Source organism: Myotis daubentonii, chromosome 20 (genome assembly GCF_963259705.1).
Source record: "Myotis daubentonii chromosome 20, mMyoDau2.1, whole genome shotgun sequence".
In the NCBI taxonomy this organism is placed as follows: Eukaryota; Metazoa; Chordata; class Mammalia; order Chiroptera; family Vespertilionidae; genus Myotis; species Myotis daubentonii.
The window spans coordinates 14,746,798-14,767,441 of NC_081859.1; the positions used below are offsets into that span (position 1 = coordinate 14,746,798).

Below are 20,644 nucleotides of genomic sequence, written 5' to 3' on the forward strand. Positions count from 1 at the left end.
TTCTCTTGCTCTGAAGGAAGCCATTAGGACTTACTTCCCTCTCCGTTTCCGCGGGAGCTGGTCAAACCACTTTTCTGTGTTGTTGGAAGGGGCTCTTCACGTTGCTTTCTAAAGCGAGATTGGAAAGGCTGCCTCTTGCATATTTGTACTTACCATGTTAATGTCACCAAAGTCCTTTAGTTTTCTCACAAAGACGTCATCTGAAATACATATTTCCTGTAAAAAGAATAAATTGCTAACATCGATTTTTTTTTTTTTTTGAGATAATGGATTCTGTAGGCCCGTGTTCAGGAAAGCCCCGTAGAGGACTGTAATGAGTTGTTTGGCCCTAAAAGCCTAGAGTTATAAAAAGAACTGATAGCATCTGTAATGTGTATGCATAGCACATTATCGGGCTGGAACAGGAGCTCATATTAGTGTGTTATGCCATCGATCAGCTAAATGGCAGGACAAGCTTGCAGACCTCACTCACAGGGATCTGATGCCAGCCAGCCGCTGACCTCTGCAGTGTTAGGCCCACAATGCCCACCTATGCCATCACCCACAGCTGCCCAGGCAGGCGGCTGGCAGGCTACCCTCTGTGAACCAGCCTGCTGCGTAGGGGACCTTGACAAGGCCTCCTGCTTCCCGGCCTGGCTCCACCAAGGATCCTTCCTCATCCTCCCTGAACTTCAGAGCCTGTCACTCCTAAATGGCGAAGGTTTTGGTTTTGTCTTTGTTCCCAAGTAAGGGGTTGGGTGGAGGCAGGAGAAAGGAATCCCAAGTGCAAACCAGAGGAAACAGGGGACGGGGCTGGTGGGAGATGCTAGACAGCAGCCTTTTTTGAAAGGTCAAATAGTAACTATTTTAGACTTTGGGGTCTGTTGCAGCTACTCAGTTCTGCCATGGTGGCCCAGAAGCAGCTGTAGGTGAACGGGCTGTGTCCCAATTGACTTTCATTGCATTCCAATACGCGGAGGGCCTTTGGCCATGGTTTGCCATCCTGTGCACACTACCAAGTAACAAGCCCCGAGTAGCTGGCCCTGGAGGAGTCTGGGAGAGAATCCTTAGAATTCTCTGAGCATCGAGCATTCCTTAGCAAATGCGTCATTTCCCAGAGGAAAGGAGGGCTGCACCCATTGTGATGTTGAAAGTGGGTATCCAATACATCTTAGGTCTCACGTGTTCATTTCTTGGAAATTACCGACAAATGAAGAAAGCAGTGGTAGATGCTCAGCCTCTGTTATAAAGCAAAACCCAGCACCAATGACTAAGCAACGAGGGATCGTAAGTGCCATTTTCCAGGGTACTGAGCAGGGAGGGGGAGCTCCGAGGCCAGGGGAAGGGGCCTGGGCTGGCCTCAGCCCGCTGCCCCTGTGCTGCCTGGCCCTGAGCCAGTTCGCAGCTTCAGAGAAGCCGAGTCAGACATGCTTGGCCGTCATCAGCGTGGAACCAGACATATTCTGTTGGATTTTGACGATGAACTGTGATTTGAAATCCGCGATGGAAATTCAGATGCCCATTGAATTGGATCAGCCTTGTTGCTGTCACGTGTAAAATGCCATGGATGTTCCCATCCGGGTTTAACAAGTGGTTCCTGTCACCCTGCCAGGTTGCTCCCGCTGCGGGACTGGTCTCCATATTGAAGAAGAGGAACGACGCTGTGGGCGGCCACCCTGCCCCGATGCAGCAGAAGCCGCCCAAGCGGAGGGTGCGGTTCCAGGAGATGGACGACAACCTGGACCAGGGTGGGTACCGCTCAGCCTGTGCCTGACACGGGGCCCTCCCCGTGTTTGCCGAGAGTGAGTCAGTGCCCGAGGGAAGGTGACGGGATTTGTAAAGGAAATGTGGACGCAGTTGTTTTATCTTCTAGAACAGCGGTTCTCAACCTGTGGGTCGCGACCCCTTTGGCGGTCGAACGACCCTTTCACAGGGGTCGCCTAAGACCGTCCTGCATATCAGATATTTACATGACGATTCATCACAGGAGCAACCTCACAGTGATGAAGTAGCAACGAAAATAATGTTATGGTTGGATCACAACATGAGGAACTGTATTTAAAGGGCCAGAAGGTTGAGAACCACTGTAGAAAGAAGCAGAGAACTGAGCTGTCGTCGGTTCTTAAAAGATTCCTAGGCTCAAATCAGTGAACAGGTTGCAAAATTCAACTCCTGGCCTCCTGAACCCACAGGCAGTGCTCGGTGTTCAGAGCTCATTTCCATTTCCTTGTTTAGGGTTTCGTTGGGTTTTAGTGAGTCTGCTATTTCTGTCCGCTTTTCAGCAGCAGTTAATTGTCCTATCTCCTGTGTGTGGGAAACATTTATGGATTACAAGTTTATTCTCTTCGGTGATTTCTTGACTCCATAGAAGGAAGTGTCTCGAAGGGCAGCAGTTTAGCACGGTGCTATTGTTGGACTTTCCTCCGGGGCCACCAGGTAGTTGCTAGGGTTTCCCTAAGGCAAACAAGAGTGAGTGGAAAGATAGCCAAATACCTGTGTGTGTCCTTCTCCTGTTTATAAAACAACAGTGTGTGTGAGCATGTAGATATACTTGCTAAGTATGGCATAAAGTGATGGAGGTTTCTAGATTTCCACAATTAGGAGCCTTGGAAATAATCTGTTCCTACCCCTCATTTTATTTTATTTTATTTTATTTTATTTTTTTTTACATATTGTTTTTGTGATTTTTTTTAATTAAATCTTTATTGTTCAGAATATTACATTTGTTCCTCTTTTTCCCCCTTTTTTCCCCTCTTTTTTTGACTTGATTCTTGCGCTCCTCTGGTCCGCTGTTGGGTGTCTGTATAATATTCTTTATTTCAGTCAGTGTATGCTTAATTTCTAGTTGGTTCTTTATCACAACATCGAGGGTCTCATTAGATTTCTTGTAGATCTCATCAAGTTTATCGGCAGTTTCCAGAAAATTATTTTTTTCTCTTTTTTTTTTTAATTATATCTTTATTGTTCAGATTATTACATTTGTTCCTCTTTTTTTTTTCCCCCCCATAACTCCCCTCCTCCCAGTTCCCGCCCCACCCTCCGCCCTCACTCCCCACCCACTGTCCTCATCCATAGGTGCACGATTTTTCTCCAGACTCTTCCCACATCTCCCACCCCCCTTTCCCCCCCAAGAATAGTCAGTCCATTCCCTTTCTATGTCCCTGATTCTATTATAATCACCAGTTCATTCTGTTCATCAGATTATTTATTCACTTGATTCTTAGATTCACTTGTTGATAGATGCATATTTGTTGTTCATAATTTGTATCTTTACCTTTTTCTTCCTCTTCCTCTTCTTAAAGGATACCTTTCAGCATTTCATATAATCCTGGTTTGGTGGTGATGAACTCCTTTAGCTTTTCCTTATCTGTGAAGCTCTTTATCTGACCTTCAATTCTGAATGATAGCTTTGCTGGATAAAGTAATCTTGGTTGTAGGTTCTTGGTATTCATCACTTTGAATATTTCTTGCCACTCCCTTCTGGCCTGCAAAGTTTCTGTTGAGAAATCAGCTGACAGTCGTATGGGTATTCCCTTGTAGGTAACTGAGTTTCTTTCTCTTGCTGTTTTTAAGATTCTCTCTTTATCTTTTGCTCTTGGCATTTTAATTATGATGTGTCTTGGTGTGGTCCTCTTTGGATTCCTTTTGTTTGGGGTTCTCCGCGCTTCTTGGACCTGTAAGTCCATTTCTTTCACCAGGTGGGGGAAGTTTTCTGTCATTATTTCTTCAAATAGGTTTTCAATATCTTGCTCTCTCTCATCTTCTGGCACCCCTATAATTCTGATGTTGGTACGCTTGAAGCTGTCCCAGAGGCTCCTTACACTATCCTCGCATTTTTGGATTCTTTTTTCATTTTGCTTTTCCGGTTGGATGTTTTTTGCTTCCTCGCATTTCAAATCATTGACTTGATTCTTGCGCTCCTCTGGTCTGCTGTCGGGCGTCTGTATAATATTCGTTATTTCAGTCCGTGTATGCTTAATTTCTAGTTGGTTCCCCAATATAAGATCGAGGGTCTTATTAGTTTTCGTGTAGATCTCATTAAGTTTATCGGCAGCTTCTAAACAGTTCTTGAGAGACCTTAAAAGTGTGATTCTGAACTCTATATCTTCCTTTGACAATTTTGTCCTGTTTCTTTGTCTCCGCATTTTGTTATGCTTCCTTGGTGCACCCCCTAGTGGTCTTTCCCACCCCTCATTTTAGCTCTGCACCTTGCTCGTAACTCTCACTTTCTCCTCCAGATAAAATGCGTAATTCTTGTTTGCTCTCATGGGCCCTGAATGGTCCCGCTCACCAGAGGAACCCTGGGTTCAGAGCTGACATTCCTGTTTCACTTAGTGGCCCTCTCATCTTAGACCAGCAGCCACATGTGCCTCTGCACAGTGTTTCAACACATAGATAAAGAAAATACATGTTTATAGGTAAACTATTTATATGACTATGAAGGAAAATATGGAAAGATACATAGATTATTAACATAAATAAGGTGATGGTAGGGATTCATGCCAAAAGAAGAAAAGATGGTAAAAATACTGACCTGACACAACACACACACACAAGACTGATGTGATCTGTATTTGTATAAAATGAATTTCCATATCTGCTATATATATAAAACCCTAATATGCAAATCAACCAAATGGTGGAACAACTCATTGCTATGACATGCACTGACCACCAGGGGGCAAAGACTCGACACAGGAGCTGCCCTGAGTCCACAGGCCCCGACCAGCAGCAGCAGCGGCACCAGGCCAGCCAAGGTGGGTGCCAGTGGGGGCCCCCTAGTCACCCCGCCAGTCACCCTGCAGATCAGCCCTGATCACCAGCCAGACCTAGGGACTCTACCCTTGCACGAATTTCATGCACCAGGCCTCTAGTATGCATATAAAGTATTAAATCTATTTAACTACTAAAATCTATTAAACTATAAATTGGTAAGTCACAGAACAATATGATAACAATCTATTTAAGTAAAAGTCCTGAAACCCTCTGTGTTTGATCTGGAAGGATACACACCAAAATCACCAGTGTTTGCCTCTGGGACAGGGGTGTGATTGGGTAAGAGAGAAAGGAAGAGTCCCTTACACTCAGGTGTTTGAATTTTCACAGGAATAATATATCCACATATGACTGTAAAATCCTCTCAAAGTAATATGCTAATGATGAGAAAACTCAGACAGTAATGAAAAGAGTATAAGTTCTTTTTTCATTGGTTTACCCCGAATATTGAAAGAAGTTTCTTATTATCCTTTTGAGACACATTCTGTATATGCATCTGCAAATGTGCATACAGTATAGACACAATGACACACACATCTTTTTTTTTAACACAAGTGGGTTCATTATGTACTATTATGTCACTTAATTTATCGATCTTGGACATCGTCCTATGAAAGAACATATTAATTTACTTCATACAATTGCATAGTATTCCATTATATGAATGTCCCACACTTTAACTGCTCCATTGTAACTGAAACGATTAAGTTCTCCTCAACTTTTTGTTGTACACCCATGCCTGTAAATATGATACAGTGTGCTGTGCGGATTTGTAGGCTAATTCCTGGAAGTGATGTGCTGGGCTAAATGACCTGAGGCAGCCTGGTCTACACCTGTTGTCCCAGCATTGTCTTCAGTTAACATTCCTTTTCACTCTCAAAAGTGCCCCAATATGGCCCTAGCTGGTTTAGCTCAGTGGATAGAGCGTCAGCTTGTGGACTGAAGAGTCCCGAGTTTGATTCTGGTCAAGGGGGTTGAGGGCTCAATTCCCAGTAGGGGGCATGCAGGAGGCAGTCAATCAGTGATACTCTCTCATCAAGGATACACCATCATGCTGATTATAAAACTTTTTAGTCCTTTCTAAATATTTTTAAATTTTCCTTTAATAATGAATTATCATGAAGATGGCCTATATTTCCTCAATATAGAAAGACTGACATGGGCATTTCCATTAAAATCAAACCTGCAAGGCTGGCCTGCTTGGGTGGCTCAGTGGTTGAGCATGGACCCAGGAACCAGGAGGTCACTGTTCGATTTCCGGTCAGTGGGGGCATGCAGGAGGCAGCCAATCAATGATTCTCTCTCATCATTGATGTTTCTGTCTCTCTCCCCTGTCCCTCTCTGAAATCAATAAAAATATTTTTTAAACTGCCTGAGTTATTACGCAAAATACAAAGAAATCACTGTCTTAGCCAGAACTTCACTATTCCACTAAACAATAAGAATGAAATTGAGTATTAAGATGCGAGAGTGATCCCTCCCAAAGTCGTTTTTTATTGTTTAATGCCAAATTGACGTTGCTTTAAGGTGAGGTGGTCCCATGATGCGAGCGCCAAGATACTGTAATAGTGAGGCTATAATGTGTATCTAAATACACATGTGAGCACATGAAGCAGCACTGCCTTTCGCGTTCCTTCTTTGTTCATGGGAGTGATCACATTCATGGTGAAGGGGAGCTGCTTTCACACTGGGCGCGGACAGGCTGCGGGAGCGCGGACAGGCACAGGAGCGTGACCTGTATGGCAGCTAATCAGCAGGGCCCTGCAGAGCGGAGGCGCCTGGCTTGGCGTCCGAGCCTCTGTCCCCAGAGGACTATTAGGAACGCCTGGCTCTTCATCGGAGCAGGCCGTGGGCGCGCGGATTTCCCGTTTGTGCCACTGAACCGCCCTCTGTTCTCCCGTTTGCAGATGAAGCTGGGAGTGGCTCCTGCATTTTACTGGTCTTGCTGTGCGTCGCCACGGTTCTGCTCAGCGTGGGAGGAACCGCCCTGTACTGCGCTTTCGGGGACCTGGAGTCGCCCGTGTGCACGGACTTCGCCGACAACGTGGACTTCTACTACACGAAGCTGCTGCGGGGCGTGGCGGAGCTGAAGCACTGGGTCCGCCTCTCCTAGCGCAGCAGCGGCCGCACCGCACTGGGCAGAGGGCCAAGGGGAACTCACTCTCTAGGCGGCTCTGATTTGGGGGGGTGGTGTACCGCGCCCCGCCCCGTGAGGAGCCGTGGACGTCAGCAACAGCAGCTTCAGCAGGCGGCCCAGGGAGACTGGCACCATCGCACGTGGAGCAGCGGGGACCTGCGCGTCGTGGGGGCAGGAATGGCCTGGCCAGCCTCCTCCCGGCCGCCTCCGCGGGCCGCTGCGCTGCGTTAAACGGGAGTGTTGCAGCCACGCGTCCTTAGCTTCCTGTCAAGCTGACACTTAATGACACTTGGTTTCCACTAGTTGGTCCAAAGACGTCGCTTCCAGCCATCACGCAATAAGTGTGGGTGATCGAAAGGAGGTACCGTTGTGTCCATGTCTCTTTTCAGTTGGCCTGGAGCGCTGTGTAAGCGAGGCTTTGCGCGTCATTTACACGTTCTGGTCTCCGTTCGTGGAATGGTTGGGTGCACATGCGTGTTTGCGTGGGTGCGTGCATGTGTTTCAGTTAATCATGAGCAAATACCCAACGCAAAATAACAAAAAAATTACCTTTATTCTTTTAACTTGACTATAGATGTGCAGGCACAAATCTTTAGAGCAGGTTTCACTGTGGAACCGAGGAGATGTAGAGATGTTGGCCCTGGAAGGAGGAGCTGTGACAGATCTGCGACAATTAACTTGATTAACAAGCCAGGAATTAACTAGAGACCTGGAAGTAACGTTCAAGAGCTCCCTCTGAGCCTCAGGCAGGCCGTTTCAGATGGATTCGAGGCCTGGTGGAGTATGCTGAATGCTGGACTCAATTCAGCAAACGCTTACTGAGCACCGCTTAGGTTCTGAGTCTAAGAACTGAAATACAAAGATAATGAGATACCAGTTCCTGCTCTAGAGGTTTTCACTCTGGCCTTGTGTTAAAAAGATACTTTGGCAAATGAAAGTAACTCACCATACAACTCAGTGTTAGCAGGTCATGCATTCAGAGGTTTGAACGTGCATTCATGTCACAGGCTCGAGTTAGTCCTTTTACGGGGTCATTAAGCAGAAAGTCAATCATGTCTTAAACAAACAAATGTCTGAATTTTGTTTAAATCTGTCAGTTCTGTGGCACTTCCTTTTCTGAGGTCGAAGCCTTGCTGTGGCTTTTTATAACATAGGCAGCATTTTAAAAGAATCAGAACATGAATTATAGTTTTTTAGCAAGTGATCATTACTTCATGTTTTTCTGTCAGAATCACGTGAAAGAAAAAGGGAGAAGTTACTTCCTAGTTGTTACTGGCTGGTACAGTACCCCTTCATGTTCTGCTTATTTATTTAGATTATGTGAATTTTGAAGGGCTTTTTATATGTGTTGAAAGTGTGTTTTTGAGCATGCATTCAGTTTTCGCAATGTAGATATTTAATTACTGTGGACTTAGTATTTTGATTTCCTATAAATTCAATGTCTCATGTTTTTAGGCTTGTTTCTTTTTAAATTGATGTTTGATTTTCACTCATAATACTGTTTGACTTGTCTCATGTCACCATAAACTAATATTTTCAAGGATTATAGATCAAAGATATTTATTTAGAAGTATACAAGATACTGAAATTTAGATTCCTTATACTTAAGGCTGATTTTATTAGAAGGTTATTTTAATGTTCTATTATAAATTTTAAGAATTTGTATTCAAACTGTATGTAAAATATGTAAATGTCAACGGTACTATGTTAGATGGTTCTATAAAAGACATTCACCAAGTCTGCTGTGAGGGGTGCCCCCGTCATGGACAACCCTCTTCCGTTTCACCCTCTTGGTTCCTAGTTATGAGAATTTCTGAGTCTGATTTCTGACGGTTTTATGTGAAGATAAATGAAGCCTTCCTCCTGCTCTCCCCTTGAGTCGCTATGGAAGTCCCACGTACCCCGAGTGTCTCATTTGCCTGGAGGCGCCAGGACCTCCACTCCACACCGAAGGTTTCCTGGAAACCTTGACGCTGAGCGGAGAGGACTGAGGTGACACCTGGGTCCTCGGGGGTCCAGTTGAGTCTCAGAGGAACCAGGTGTGTCCTCACGCTTCCCGGGGGTGGGGAGGCGAGCTCAGGAGCTCAGTGTGGTGATGTCTTGACTTAAAATGGGCATGAAAATCGCGACTGGAACAAGTAGGGCACCGCTTAAAACGTGATAGTCATTCATTGCATGAAGTGGAGTAATCCCATCTGGTGGTGAAAGCATTGTGATCGCACAGGTGAAACATTCATCCAGCTTTACCCTGATGTTATCTTTCCTGCCATGTGAAAGTTCCGACAACTGCTTGTAACTACTCTTCCTTCAGAACTGTATTGGAGGGTGACCGGTCAAGCTTGTAATTTAAAATCTTCACCAACAAAGTGTCTCGGAGCGTTTCTTTGGGCCCGGGGGTGCTGGGAAACACTGCTTCAAAGTAAAATCCTTCAGAAGTTGGCCTGGCTTCACAGGAGATAGCGGTCTGTTTCGGGAAGTCCAGTAGGTCCGCTCCTAAGGGCTCCTGCTCTCAAAGGCCCTCCCGGTCTGCCTGGCATGGTAGCTCTAGAAATCCATTCCTTTTCAAATAAAGAAGTAATCCATTCCTTTAGATTTAAAAATCCGAGTCCTCAGGAGGTTTCCTTTACGCTGTGACTGTGTGTATCACGCGGAGAGGACTTGAAGGGAGGATATGGGGGAAAGGGGTAGGAACCGAGAGGTAAAGAGAGAAGGTGGGACAGAACAAGCCCTTTAGCTATTAACCTGTTCGGCTAAAGCTGGCTTTGTGGCATTTACTCCCACTCCATAGAGAGACTGAATGTTTGTCTTCCCATTCACATGACATGTAATTATATTGGGGTTCATTTCTGTTGGCTCAATGTTAACCCACCCTTGTGTCCTTTCTGCAGCGTCATAGAGTTTTCACATTATTCCTCTGGTGCTTAATCAGTGAGCACACAGTCCCTCCAGTCCAGGTCTTTAACTCCAAAATCCAGTACTGGGCCCATTCTATCATGTTGCCTCATCCTCAGAAAGAGTTAGTGACCTGGGGTCTGGGGTCTGTCTGGTACTGTCTGCTATTCTAACAACTTCAAAGAGAATTATTATTGAGCCTCATGTCCTAGCTACAGAGCTGAAAACTTCCCTAAGGAATTCTAGTAAAAGGTAGACATCGCTGAGTTCAGGCACCGAGAGGAGAGGTGTGGGAGCCCGTGGCCATCTCTCCCCCTGGTTCTGAGGAGCGTTACCCCCGACTCATGGGTTCACATGGCAAGAAACCCATTGTGTGTTGAAAATGCATTTGACACTGCACTCCAGCAGCGATTTTCAACCTTGTTCACCTCACAGCACACATAAATAAATAATTACTAAAATTTGTCAGCACACCAAAGAACATATTTCTTGATGATTTGACACAAAAAAGGTACAATTTTTATTGATTTACAAAAATACATATAATATTAGTAATTACCCTTTTTGCTCCAAAGTGACTTTTTAAAAAATCTGGTGCCTCTACTTGTATATAAGGGTTTCTGGTACCAAGAATTAACCAATCAGACACAGCCTTATTATGCGAAGTGTCCAAAAAGATTCAACTCTTATTAAATGATCTATATATTTATGGTTCAATGCAAGGTAGTCACACCTGGACAGCTATTGTTGTGCTGGCTGCTGTCATTTTTTTGTTTGACAATCTAATGGAACAGAGTCGGTGCCCTGGCTGAAGAGTGAGGCATTGCATGTGTTAAAAACTGGCTCCTGGTTGCAAAGCGCTGCACTGGAGTATCAGCTGTTTACCCTGGGGATCGTGTGGCCGACGGGAGCTGTGGCTGGCTGCCCCTGCCCAGCACCAGGAGGGAGTATCATAGGGAGGGCATATCACTAACCCGAGAAAAGATCAAATTCAAAATCTGAAGTACAGTTTCTCTGCCGGGGTCCAACCCCAGCAGGTCCAGGGGTTCCCAAAGGCGTAGATGGAGTCGGCGAAGAAGGAATGACACGGAGACAGCGTTCAATTGATCAGCAGCTAGCCAGGATCTCCAGCCAAGTTCTGGTCTCGATCTCCAGAGAGGTTCTGCTTAGGATCTCCAGAGAGGTTCTGTCCAGGTTCTCCAGTCAGGTTCAGTCACCAGGTTCTAGTCAGGCTCTCCTGCCAATCTCCGCAGTCAGGTTCAGTCCAGGATCCCCTGCCATGCTCTCTCGCCAGGCTCCGCCTCCAGGCTCCGAGGCCAGTCCCTGTCCAGGATCCTCCGGCATGCTCTCTCCAGCGAAGTTCTTCTGTCTCTAGAGAACGTTCTGTGTAGGTTCTGTGCCTAGGCTCTGTCTCTCTTGGTCCTGTCTTCCAAGCCCTGTGACTTGCTGTCTTGTTACATCTGTATTTATACCAGTTCATTCAATCCTATCAATCTCTATTACAAAGGTTAGGGCGTTTCTTATCTCCATTCCAGGGAGTAAAGATTATGTAGTTTAAGCATGATTGTTTGTAGTTAAAGTGATTAATTACCCGCCTGGCACTTAGTTGAGGGGTTTTATTCCCTCCCTAACTTCAGGGGAAAATCGCTACTTGGGGAAATAACCTTTCTCAGAGAGGAGACCTTGGTTAAAACACATAGTGCCAAGAAGGTGAGCAAACATTTTAAGAACAGTATGCCATATATGCCAGGTCCCTTGAAACAGCAAGCATGGACCGGCTCCCGGCATTTCTCCTGAACGGGTGTCACTTTCACACCATCATAAAGTCAAAAACATCTAAATCTAACCATCGTAAGTCGGAGACCATCTGTATATAATACCAAAGAATTACAAGAACGCTGCCAAAGCTAATAAATGAATTCAGTGAGGTTGTAGGGTACAAGATCAACACACGAAAATCAGTTGTGTTTCTAAACAGCAACTAACATTCTGGAAGGGAAATTGAGGCAATTTCATTCACAACAGAATCTCAAAGAATAAATTTAACCAAGGAGAAGACTTGTACACTGACAACTACAAGAATTGCTGAGAGAAATTAAAGAATATCTAAATGAATGGAAATCGATCCTGTGTTTGCGGATAGGAAGACAATCCACAGTGGGGCAAAAGTGGGTTAACAGTCATGAGTACTCAAAACACAAGCCTTTGTTCTTATATTATTTTTCATTAGTTATTGTCTTATTTTCCATATGAACAATTGTAAACCTACTCTTGTCTCTCCCTGTATAGTTAAAATGTCAGTACTCCTCGGAGACCTCTAGATTCAAGCAGTCCCTATCAAAATCCCAACACCCTTTTTTTACTTTCTACAGAAATGAAAAAACTGATTATCAAATTTATATGGCATTGCAAGGGGACCCAAATAGCCAAAATAGTCTTGGGGGGAAAAAAGCCATATATGGAGGACTTACATTTCTCCATCTCAAACCTTACTACAAAGCTACAGTAATCAAAACAGAATGACACTAACATCAAGACAAGATATATAAAAGGGATACAATTGAGAGTCCACAGTTAAACTCATTGTCTTTGGCTGGTCGATTTTTGATGAGAGTGCAAAAGAATGAAATTGGACCCCTGCCTCATACCATATACAAAAATTAATGCAAAATGGATGGATGAGCCTGGCTGCTGTGGCCTACTGCTTGAGCATCGACCTATGAATCAGGAGGCCAGGGTTCAATTCCCAGTCAGGGCACATGCCTGGTTGCAGGCTGGATCCCCAGTGTGGGGCATGCAGGAAGCAACCAATCAATGATTCTCTCTCATCATTGATGTTTCTATCTCTCCCACTCCCTTCCTCTCTGAAATCAATAAAAATAAATATACTACCCTGGCTGGTGTGCTCAGTGGTTAGAGCATCGGCCTGTGCACTACAGGGCCTTGAGTTAGATTCCCAGTCACAGGTATGTACCTGGGTTTTGATTTGCTCCCCAGTCCCAGTTGGGGCACGTGGGGCAACCAGTCGATGTCTCTCTCACATCGATGTTTCTGTCTCTAACTCTCCCCCTACCTCCTTCCCATCCCTCTGAAAAAGCAATAGGAAAAAAAATACCTTCAGGTGAGGATTAACGAAAAAAAATTATTTTAAATAATTTTTTTTTAAGTATGAACTACAGTAAACCCATAAAACTCTTAGAAAACATAAGGGTAAATCTTCATGACTATGCATTTGGCAATAGATTCTTAGATAAGACACCAAAAACACAAGCCACAAATGAAAAAAATAGGTAAATTGGGTTTCATCAAAACTTTTTAAAAATTTGGGTATCAAAGGAAACTATCAGGAAAATGAAAAGACAACTAATAGAATGGGAGAAAAAATTTGCAAATTAAACATCTGATAAGGCTTTAATAGCCAGAATATATAAAGAACTTCTAGAAGTCAATAAAAAGAAAACCCAATGCAAAAATGTGCAGAGGACTTGAATACACATATCTCCAAGAAGATATGCAAAGTTTTGAAAATATAATATGGTGGTGATAGTTGCACAACATTATGAATGTACTTAATGCCATTGAATTGTACACTTAAAATGGTTAAAGTGGCAACTTTTACGTTACACATATTTCAGCACATACATCTACATCCATACAAAAAACTGACACTCCCAAGTGTTGGTGAGTCTGGGGAACAACCAAATTCTCATGGGCAACTAGTGAGACAGCACTTTGGGAAAGAGAAATAGCTTGTCCGTTTCTTATAAATGTAACTGCCCACCTGCTGCGTGACCAGCAATCCCCCACCTCGCTTTATCCACAGCAGCCAGGAAATGGAAGCACCCCACTCCCTTCCTTATCACCATAGAAGCCTATTTAACTGTAAAAAAGAACAAACTATGGATACACAAGTGACATAAATGAATCTCAAAACAATCATTCTCAGGGAAAGAAACCAGGAAGAAAGAGTATAATGTATGTTTCCATTTATAAAAAACGTTAGAAAATGTCAACCCATTCATAGTGACAGAAACAGGCCCGTGGTCCCCTGAGCAGCAAAGGATGGTGGGAAGATGGTCATGGGTGACTTTTGGCATTGATGGAAATGTATTTTGAATGCAGGCATATTTCATGGGTAGACACATCTTTCAAAATGCATTGAGTTGGACACTTTATATAAATGCAGCTGTATACATAAATGATACCTCAATAAAATTGTTGTTTTTAAAAAGTAAGTTCAGCCCTTGCCTGTTTGGCTCAGTGGATAGAGTGTCGGCCTGCGAACTGAAAGGTCCCAGGTTCGATTCCGGTCAAGGGCACATGCCCAGGTTGTGGGCTTGATCCCCAGTGGGGGACTTACAGGAGGCAGCCGATCCATGATTCTCTCTCATCATGGATGTTTCTATCTCTCTCTCCCTCTTCCTTCCTCTCTGAAATCAATGAAATTAATTAATTCTAATAAAAGAGAAACATGCAAATTGACCGTACCTTCGCTATGTCCCAAGCCACACCCACCAGCCAATCAGAGCAACTATATGCAAATTAACCCAACCAATATGGCGGCCAGCAGCCACAGAGCTGGAGCAAGCAGGAGGCTTGGTTGCCCCGGCGATGGAGGAAGCCAAGCTTCCCGCCTGCCCTGGCCGGCTGTGGCCTCTGCTAAAGGCAACAAAGATTCAATTATAGAAGATAAATAAATCCCAACCGGTTTGCCTCAGTGGATAGAGCGTCTGCCTGTGGACTCACGGGTCCCAGGTTCGATTCCGGTCAAGGGCATGTACCTTGGTTGCAGGCACATACCCAGTAGGAAGTGTGCAGGAGACAGCTGATGGATGTTTCTCTCTCATCGATGTTTCTAACTCTCTATCCCTCTCCCTTCCTCTCTGTAAAAAATCAATAAAATATATTGTAAAAAAATAATCCCAGATACCTGCTTCCAGCCAGCCTCCACTGGGAGCTTGGGTGGCTGGGGGCCATGGCCAGCCTGCAAACAGCCATCAGCCCCTCACCCAGGCTGGCCTGCCACCCCAGGGGACCCCCACCCTGAAGGGGGTGTGGCCAGCCTGAAAACGGCCCTCACCCAGGCTGGCCAGGCACCCCAGTGGGCACCCCTACCCTGATGGGGCTGTGGCCAGCCTGAAAACAGCCATCAGCCCCTCACCCAGGCTGGCCAGACACCCCAGCAGGACCTCCCACCTTGAAAGGGGTGTGGCCAGCCTGAAAATGGCCCTCAGCCCCTCACCCAGGCTAGCCAGGCAACCCAGTGGAGACCCCCACCCTGAAGGGGCTGTGTTCAGCCTGCAAACAGTCACCAGCCTCTCACCCAGGCTGGCCACACCCTCATGGGGTTAGGGTCCCTGCTGGGGGTCTTGGCCAGCCTGCAAACAGCCATCAGCCCCTCACCCAGGCTGGCCAGGTACCCTAGGGGGGACCCCCACCCTGAAGGGGCTATGGCCAGCCTGAAAACAGCCATCAGCCCCTCACCCAGGGTGGCCAGGCACCCCAGCGGGACCCCCACCCTGATCCGGGACACACTTCAGGGCAAACCAGCTGGTCCCCACCCATGCACCAGGCCTCTATCCTATATAATAAAAGGGTAATATGCAAATTGACCCTAACAGCAAAACAACTGGGAATGACTGGTCACTATGACACACACTGACCACCAGGGGGCAGACACTCAATGCAGGAGCTGCGCCCTGGTGCTTAGTGAGCTCCCACAGGGGGAGCTCTGCTCAGCCACAAGCCAGGCTGACGACTGCCAGCACAGCAGTGATGGCAGGAGCCTCTCCTGCCTCCTCAGCAGCGCTAAGGATGTCCGACTGCAGCTTAGGCCTGGTCCCTGCTGGCAAGTGGACATCCCCCGAGGGCTCCTGGGCTGCTAGAGGGATGTCTGACTGCCAGCTTAGGCTCGATCCCCCAGGGAGTGGGCCTAAGCAAGCAGATGGACATCCCCCAAGGGGTCCCAGACTGTGAGAGGGCACAGGCCGGGCTGAGGGACTGCCCCCCCCCCCAGTGCACAAATTTTTGTGCACCGGGCCTCTAATATATATATATATTTTCAGCTTGTAACTTCATAGCATCTCAAGGTGTTGTGAGGGGAGGAGGAATCCCTAATGTGCATCAGAACACCTTATTCCCTTTCACTGTTGTTGCTTATCAGAATAGAAAAAACTGTTTGGTGACCTCCAACTACCACCCTCATTTGTACAGGCCCTAACTGCTCAACTAGCTATTGGACGGTGTTGCAGTAAATAACCTGGTTCAAAACGCCTTGATTTCAGCTCTAATCCTGTTCACAGCGTTTTCATCCCTCCAGATCCTTCTGAAATGGTGAGATGGTGTTTTAAAACTATGCTTTTTTTTTTTTTCCACGCAATGCAGCGGTCCAAATTCCAAAGTCAATCTAATTATAGATATTCTGTAAGGACAACCTGATCTCCCGCTGGCAGGAATGCATCGATCAAAAGTGAGGCTTTGTGATTTTATTGCTTTTCCTAATTGCCGCGGATCACGGGTCAGGAAGGAGGTCGCACGCAGGGAGCAGGGAAGGCCCACATCGCTCACTGGAGTGACGACGGCCCATAAACGGCTGGCTCTTACTTCCCGAGTACAGGATGGGGGTGGGTGAGATCTGAACCAGCCAAGCAAAGAGGAAGAAAATCCTTGCCTAAGCTTCTGGTCTGGGTAGGAATTTGGTCCAAAAGTGACTGTAAATATAGCCAATTTGCTTTTTCCCTCCGATTTCATTTTTTCCTGATTGGAAAAATGAAATGATTGGGGGAGGAATCGCAGTTTGGTGGACGCTGGAGAGAAGACTCGGGTGTAGGATTGTTTGGTCGGACACAGAGCCACAGAGAGGAGCCCGGAGTGGGAGCCCGGTGGTGACTGAGGGCGTGAGCCAGCCGCCCAGCCTTCTCCCGAGACTTCGGTCTCCCGTCTGTGTAATTTCTAAGCAGTGGTTCTCAACCTTCTGGCCCTTTAAATACAGTTCCTCATGTTGTGACCCAACCATAACCTCATTTTCGTTGCTACTTCATCACTGTCATGTTGCTACTGTGATGAATCGTCATGTAAATGTCTGATCTGCAGGATGGTCTTAGGCGACCCCTGTGAAAGGGTCGTTCGACCGCCAAAGGGGTGGCAACCCACAGGTTGAGAACCACTGTAAGGTAACTGTAAAGGTCACATCCAAACGCGCTCTGCCGCCCATCGTTGAGAAAAGGCAGTTCGCCGCCAGCATTTGGTGGTCACGGCCACGGTTGGACTGGGCTGCGTGGGAGTCCCCTGGAGCTGTGTGAGGAGGCAAGAGGGGGAATAACTAGTTGAGTCATAGCCTCTAAGCTCCCACTGTGCCCAAAGCACCTTCTTGAGGAAGCGGCTGCCCCCGGGTTCCTGTATGAGGCGACTTGGGGAAGGGGCTAGTCCCTGCACGTCAGGAGAAAACAGCTCCACTGCAGACCTTGTGTAGGCATCGCCTGGCATCCGTGGTCGGCAAACTGCAGCTTGCGAACCACATGCGGCTCTTTGGCCCCTTGAGGGTGGCTCTTCCTAAGCCTTAGGAGTACCCTAATTAAGTTAAAAACAACGTACCTATCTATATAGTTTTAGTTTACAAAATTTGGCTCTCAAAAGAAATTTCAATCGTTGTACTGTTGATATTTGGCTGTTGACTAATGAGTTTGCCGACCACTGGCCTGGCTGCTTAAAAGCATGTTTTCTGAGTCCGGCTGGTGGTGCTCAGTGGTTAGGTGTCAACCCATGAACCAAGAGATCACCGTTCCAATACCCAGTCAGGGCACCCGCCAGATTGTGGGCTCCATATCCAGGAGGGGGCGTGCAGAAGGCAGCCAATCAACATCTCTCTCTCTCTCTCTCTCTCTCTCTCTCTCTCTCTCTCTCTCTTCCTGCTTCTCTCTTTAAAATAAATAAAAACATATTTTTAAAACGTTAGAATCCTGTTCTCTTAGACGTATTAGGTCAGTGTAGACACTGTCCAGTTTGCTGTGTCAGAAATGAAGCTGGGACCCGGGGGTTCAGTGACTTCTTCAGGTCAAGATCAGCAGAGCTGGTGATGGCTTTTCTCTTCTAAACAAGAAGCTGGAATAGCCTTAGGCTTTCCTCCTGGGGCTGCTGCTGCGCCTCCTCTCACTGCTCTGTTGGCACCTGCAACCCTGGACCCGGGACCACTGCTACTCTGTCTCACCCAGGGAACGGCGGCTCGCACCTGCCAGCCACGGGCGCGCTGGGCAGCGGTGAGGAGCCACGCTGTGCCTGTGCCAGGGTTTCTGGAGGATCCAGTAGGTTCCCTGGCTGACCCCGTGTACACACGTGATGCCTGGGGTCCAGATAAATGACAGCATGCCCTGTCACTGCGCGAGACACACTTACACTAAAAAAAGCTTGTTTATCTGAAGTTCACATGTAACTGGATAGCATATACTTTTCTTGCTAAGTATAGGCTATCGTGTGGCTCAGCCACTGGGGATGGGGGGACCAGGGGGAGAGGGGCCACGGGGAGAGAAGCTGAGGGGGTTAGACGCCGGGAACTCTGGGAGCAGTTCAGCCCCCTCTGCGTTTCCCAGCATCCGCACTGTCTGGCGTTGGTAACCCAAGGCTAGCAACAGCACTGTGCGAGGGGCAGCTGTGGCCAGAATGGTTGGCATCCGTGTACTCAGCCCTCTGAGTCTCACCCTGGCCAGTGTTAATCAGTGGTTGGAGCGTCACCCTGTGGACTGAAGGGTCCCGGGTTCGATTCCGGTCAAGGGCATGTACCTTGGCTGTGGGCACATCCCCAGTGTGGGGTGTGCAGGAGGCAGCTGATCGATGTTTCTCTCTCATCGATGTTTCTAACTCTCTATCCCTCTCCCTTCCTCTCTATAAAAAAAATCAATAAATATATATTTAAAAAAATAAAATCAATGAAAACATATCCTCCAGTGAGGATTTTTTTTTTAAATATATTTTTATTGATTTCAGAGAGAGGAAGAGAGAGAGAGAGGGAGATAGAAACATCAATGATGAGAGAGAATCACTGATCGGCTGCCTCCTGTACACCCCACACTGGGGATCGAGCTGCAACCCAGACATGTGCCCTGACCAGGAATCGAACTGGCGATTTCTTGGTTCACATGTTGATGCTCAACCATTGAGCCACACTGGCCAGGCAGGTGAGGATTTTTTGAAAAATAAATAAAAACTCTGAATCTCTAGAATTTAAAATGTGTTTAATCTTTCACAAAAGTGAGAATATAATCAGCTTAGAACGTAATGCAAAAATCGAATTCCGTGCTTCCCCATGTGCTGTGTGTCCTGTGTCCATCGCACTCAAGATCCAAATGCATGAGCGTGTGTGTGCTCTTGGGTTTCCGAGGGCACCAGCCACGGCACCGACATGAGCTGTGGCCTCGACGCCCCTGCTTGGTCAGCGCGTAGGTCAGCTTGCTTGTATCCAGGCCTTGCTCCAGGTGTAAGACTGCCGGCTGGACCTCGCCCGAAACTAAATTACTCACTTCCTCCTCTTGTGATAAAAGATGGCTCTTTAGTTGGTGGGTGTTCCTGGGCTAGGCTTTTGGTGGGCACTGCTTCTCCCCAGCAACCGCTACCCCTCTGCCTTCTTTTTTTCCACCCAGGACCAGCTCCTCCGGCTGAGAGCTCCTGCCTTCTCTGTCTGACCTTCAGGATGATTCATCGTAAACAGAAGTGCATTCGCATTATCCGTGGCCCAGTCCCTCCAGCCCCTTCCTGTCTGCGCAGAGTGAGAAACTGGCAAAGGGCAGGAGGAGGCGGGTCGGGAGCGGCGGGCGGGGCCTGCGGAGCCATGGCGGGCGGGCAGGGGCCAGGCGCCTCTGCACACTGAGCTGCCTGTCCTGGGACATCCCTGCCCGGCCTCCCTGGCCACTGCACACTCTAGCACGGGACACAGGAAGTGCCATGTCTGCCTGCACAGCCGCAGAGCATCCTGGATGTGTCAGAGGAAAAAGCAATAAAGCATCATGGACTCTTAGATACCTGCACATTGATGAGTGTGCGCATATAAATTCTTTTCCCATATAGCTAGTTGCTACTCTGTCTAGCAAGGCATAAGTACTACAGGGATCAATCATTTAAGTCACAATAAATACTAGTGGAAAACATTGAAATGGTGAAAAAGCAAAAAGCACAAAATGCAGGCCTGAGAGAGGGTAGGGTCTGGGGGAGGCGAGAGGCCCCCACAATTCCCTTCCCCAGAGGCCGTTCCCTGGGGAACCTTCCCCGCAGCCTTTCTGTGACCTCTCAGTGCTGAGCGTTGTCTTAGCTACAAGAGCGGAATGCGCAGGCAGCCACTGCCTTTGCTCTGGGCTTGCTATGGAACGCAGACCCTTCCCACTCTTCCCTCTTTAACACTTCCAGCTCCCATTTCTAATGGGGTTGCCTTTCACCGAGGTTACATTTCAACTAGACGCCTGGTGCATGAAATTCGTGCACTGGTCGGGTCCCTAGGCCTGACCAGAAATCAGGGCTGTCAGGTTCCCCACCTCCCGGCCTTCCCGCCTCCTCCTTCCCTCAGTTCCTCAGTGCCCTGCCACCACTGCCGCTAATCACCCACCATGTTCTGGGCTGCCCCCTGGTGGTCAGCACACATCATAGCGAGCAATTGAACTCCCGTTCTCCCAGCCGAACTCCCAAGGGGACACTTTGCATATTAGCCTTTTATATATATAGACTAGAGGCCCAGTGCATAAAATTCATGCATGGGGTGGGGGGGGGGCGGTGTCCCTCAGCCCAGCCTGCACCCTTTCTAATGTGGGACCCCTCAAGGGATGTCTGACTTCCCATTTAGGCCAGATCCTGGTGTGGGATCTGGCCTAAAAGGGCAGT

General features: G+C 47.1%; 1 protein-coding gene across 2 annotated transcripts in view; it reads left to right on the forward strand.

Moving 5' to 3' along the window:
* CNST (consortin, connexin sorting protein) overlaps positions 1-9,258 on the forward strand; it is an 81,212-nt gene extending 71,954 nt beyond the window's left edge. For both annotated transcript variants that reach the window (XM_059677610.1, XM_059677611.1), the window contains 2 exons: positions 1,592-1,727; positions 6,663-9,258. In XM_059677610.1, the coding sequence (XP_059533593.1) occupies positions 1,592-1,727; positions 6,663-6,868 (342 nt within the window). In that variant the 3' untranslated portion in view covers positions 6,869-9,258. The remainder of the gene's footprint in view (positions 1-1,591; positions 1,728-6,662) is intronic.
* The last annotated feature ends 11,386 nt before the right edge of the window (positions 9,259-20,644 follow it).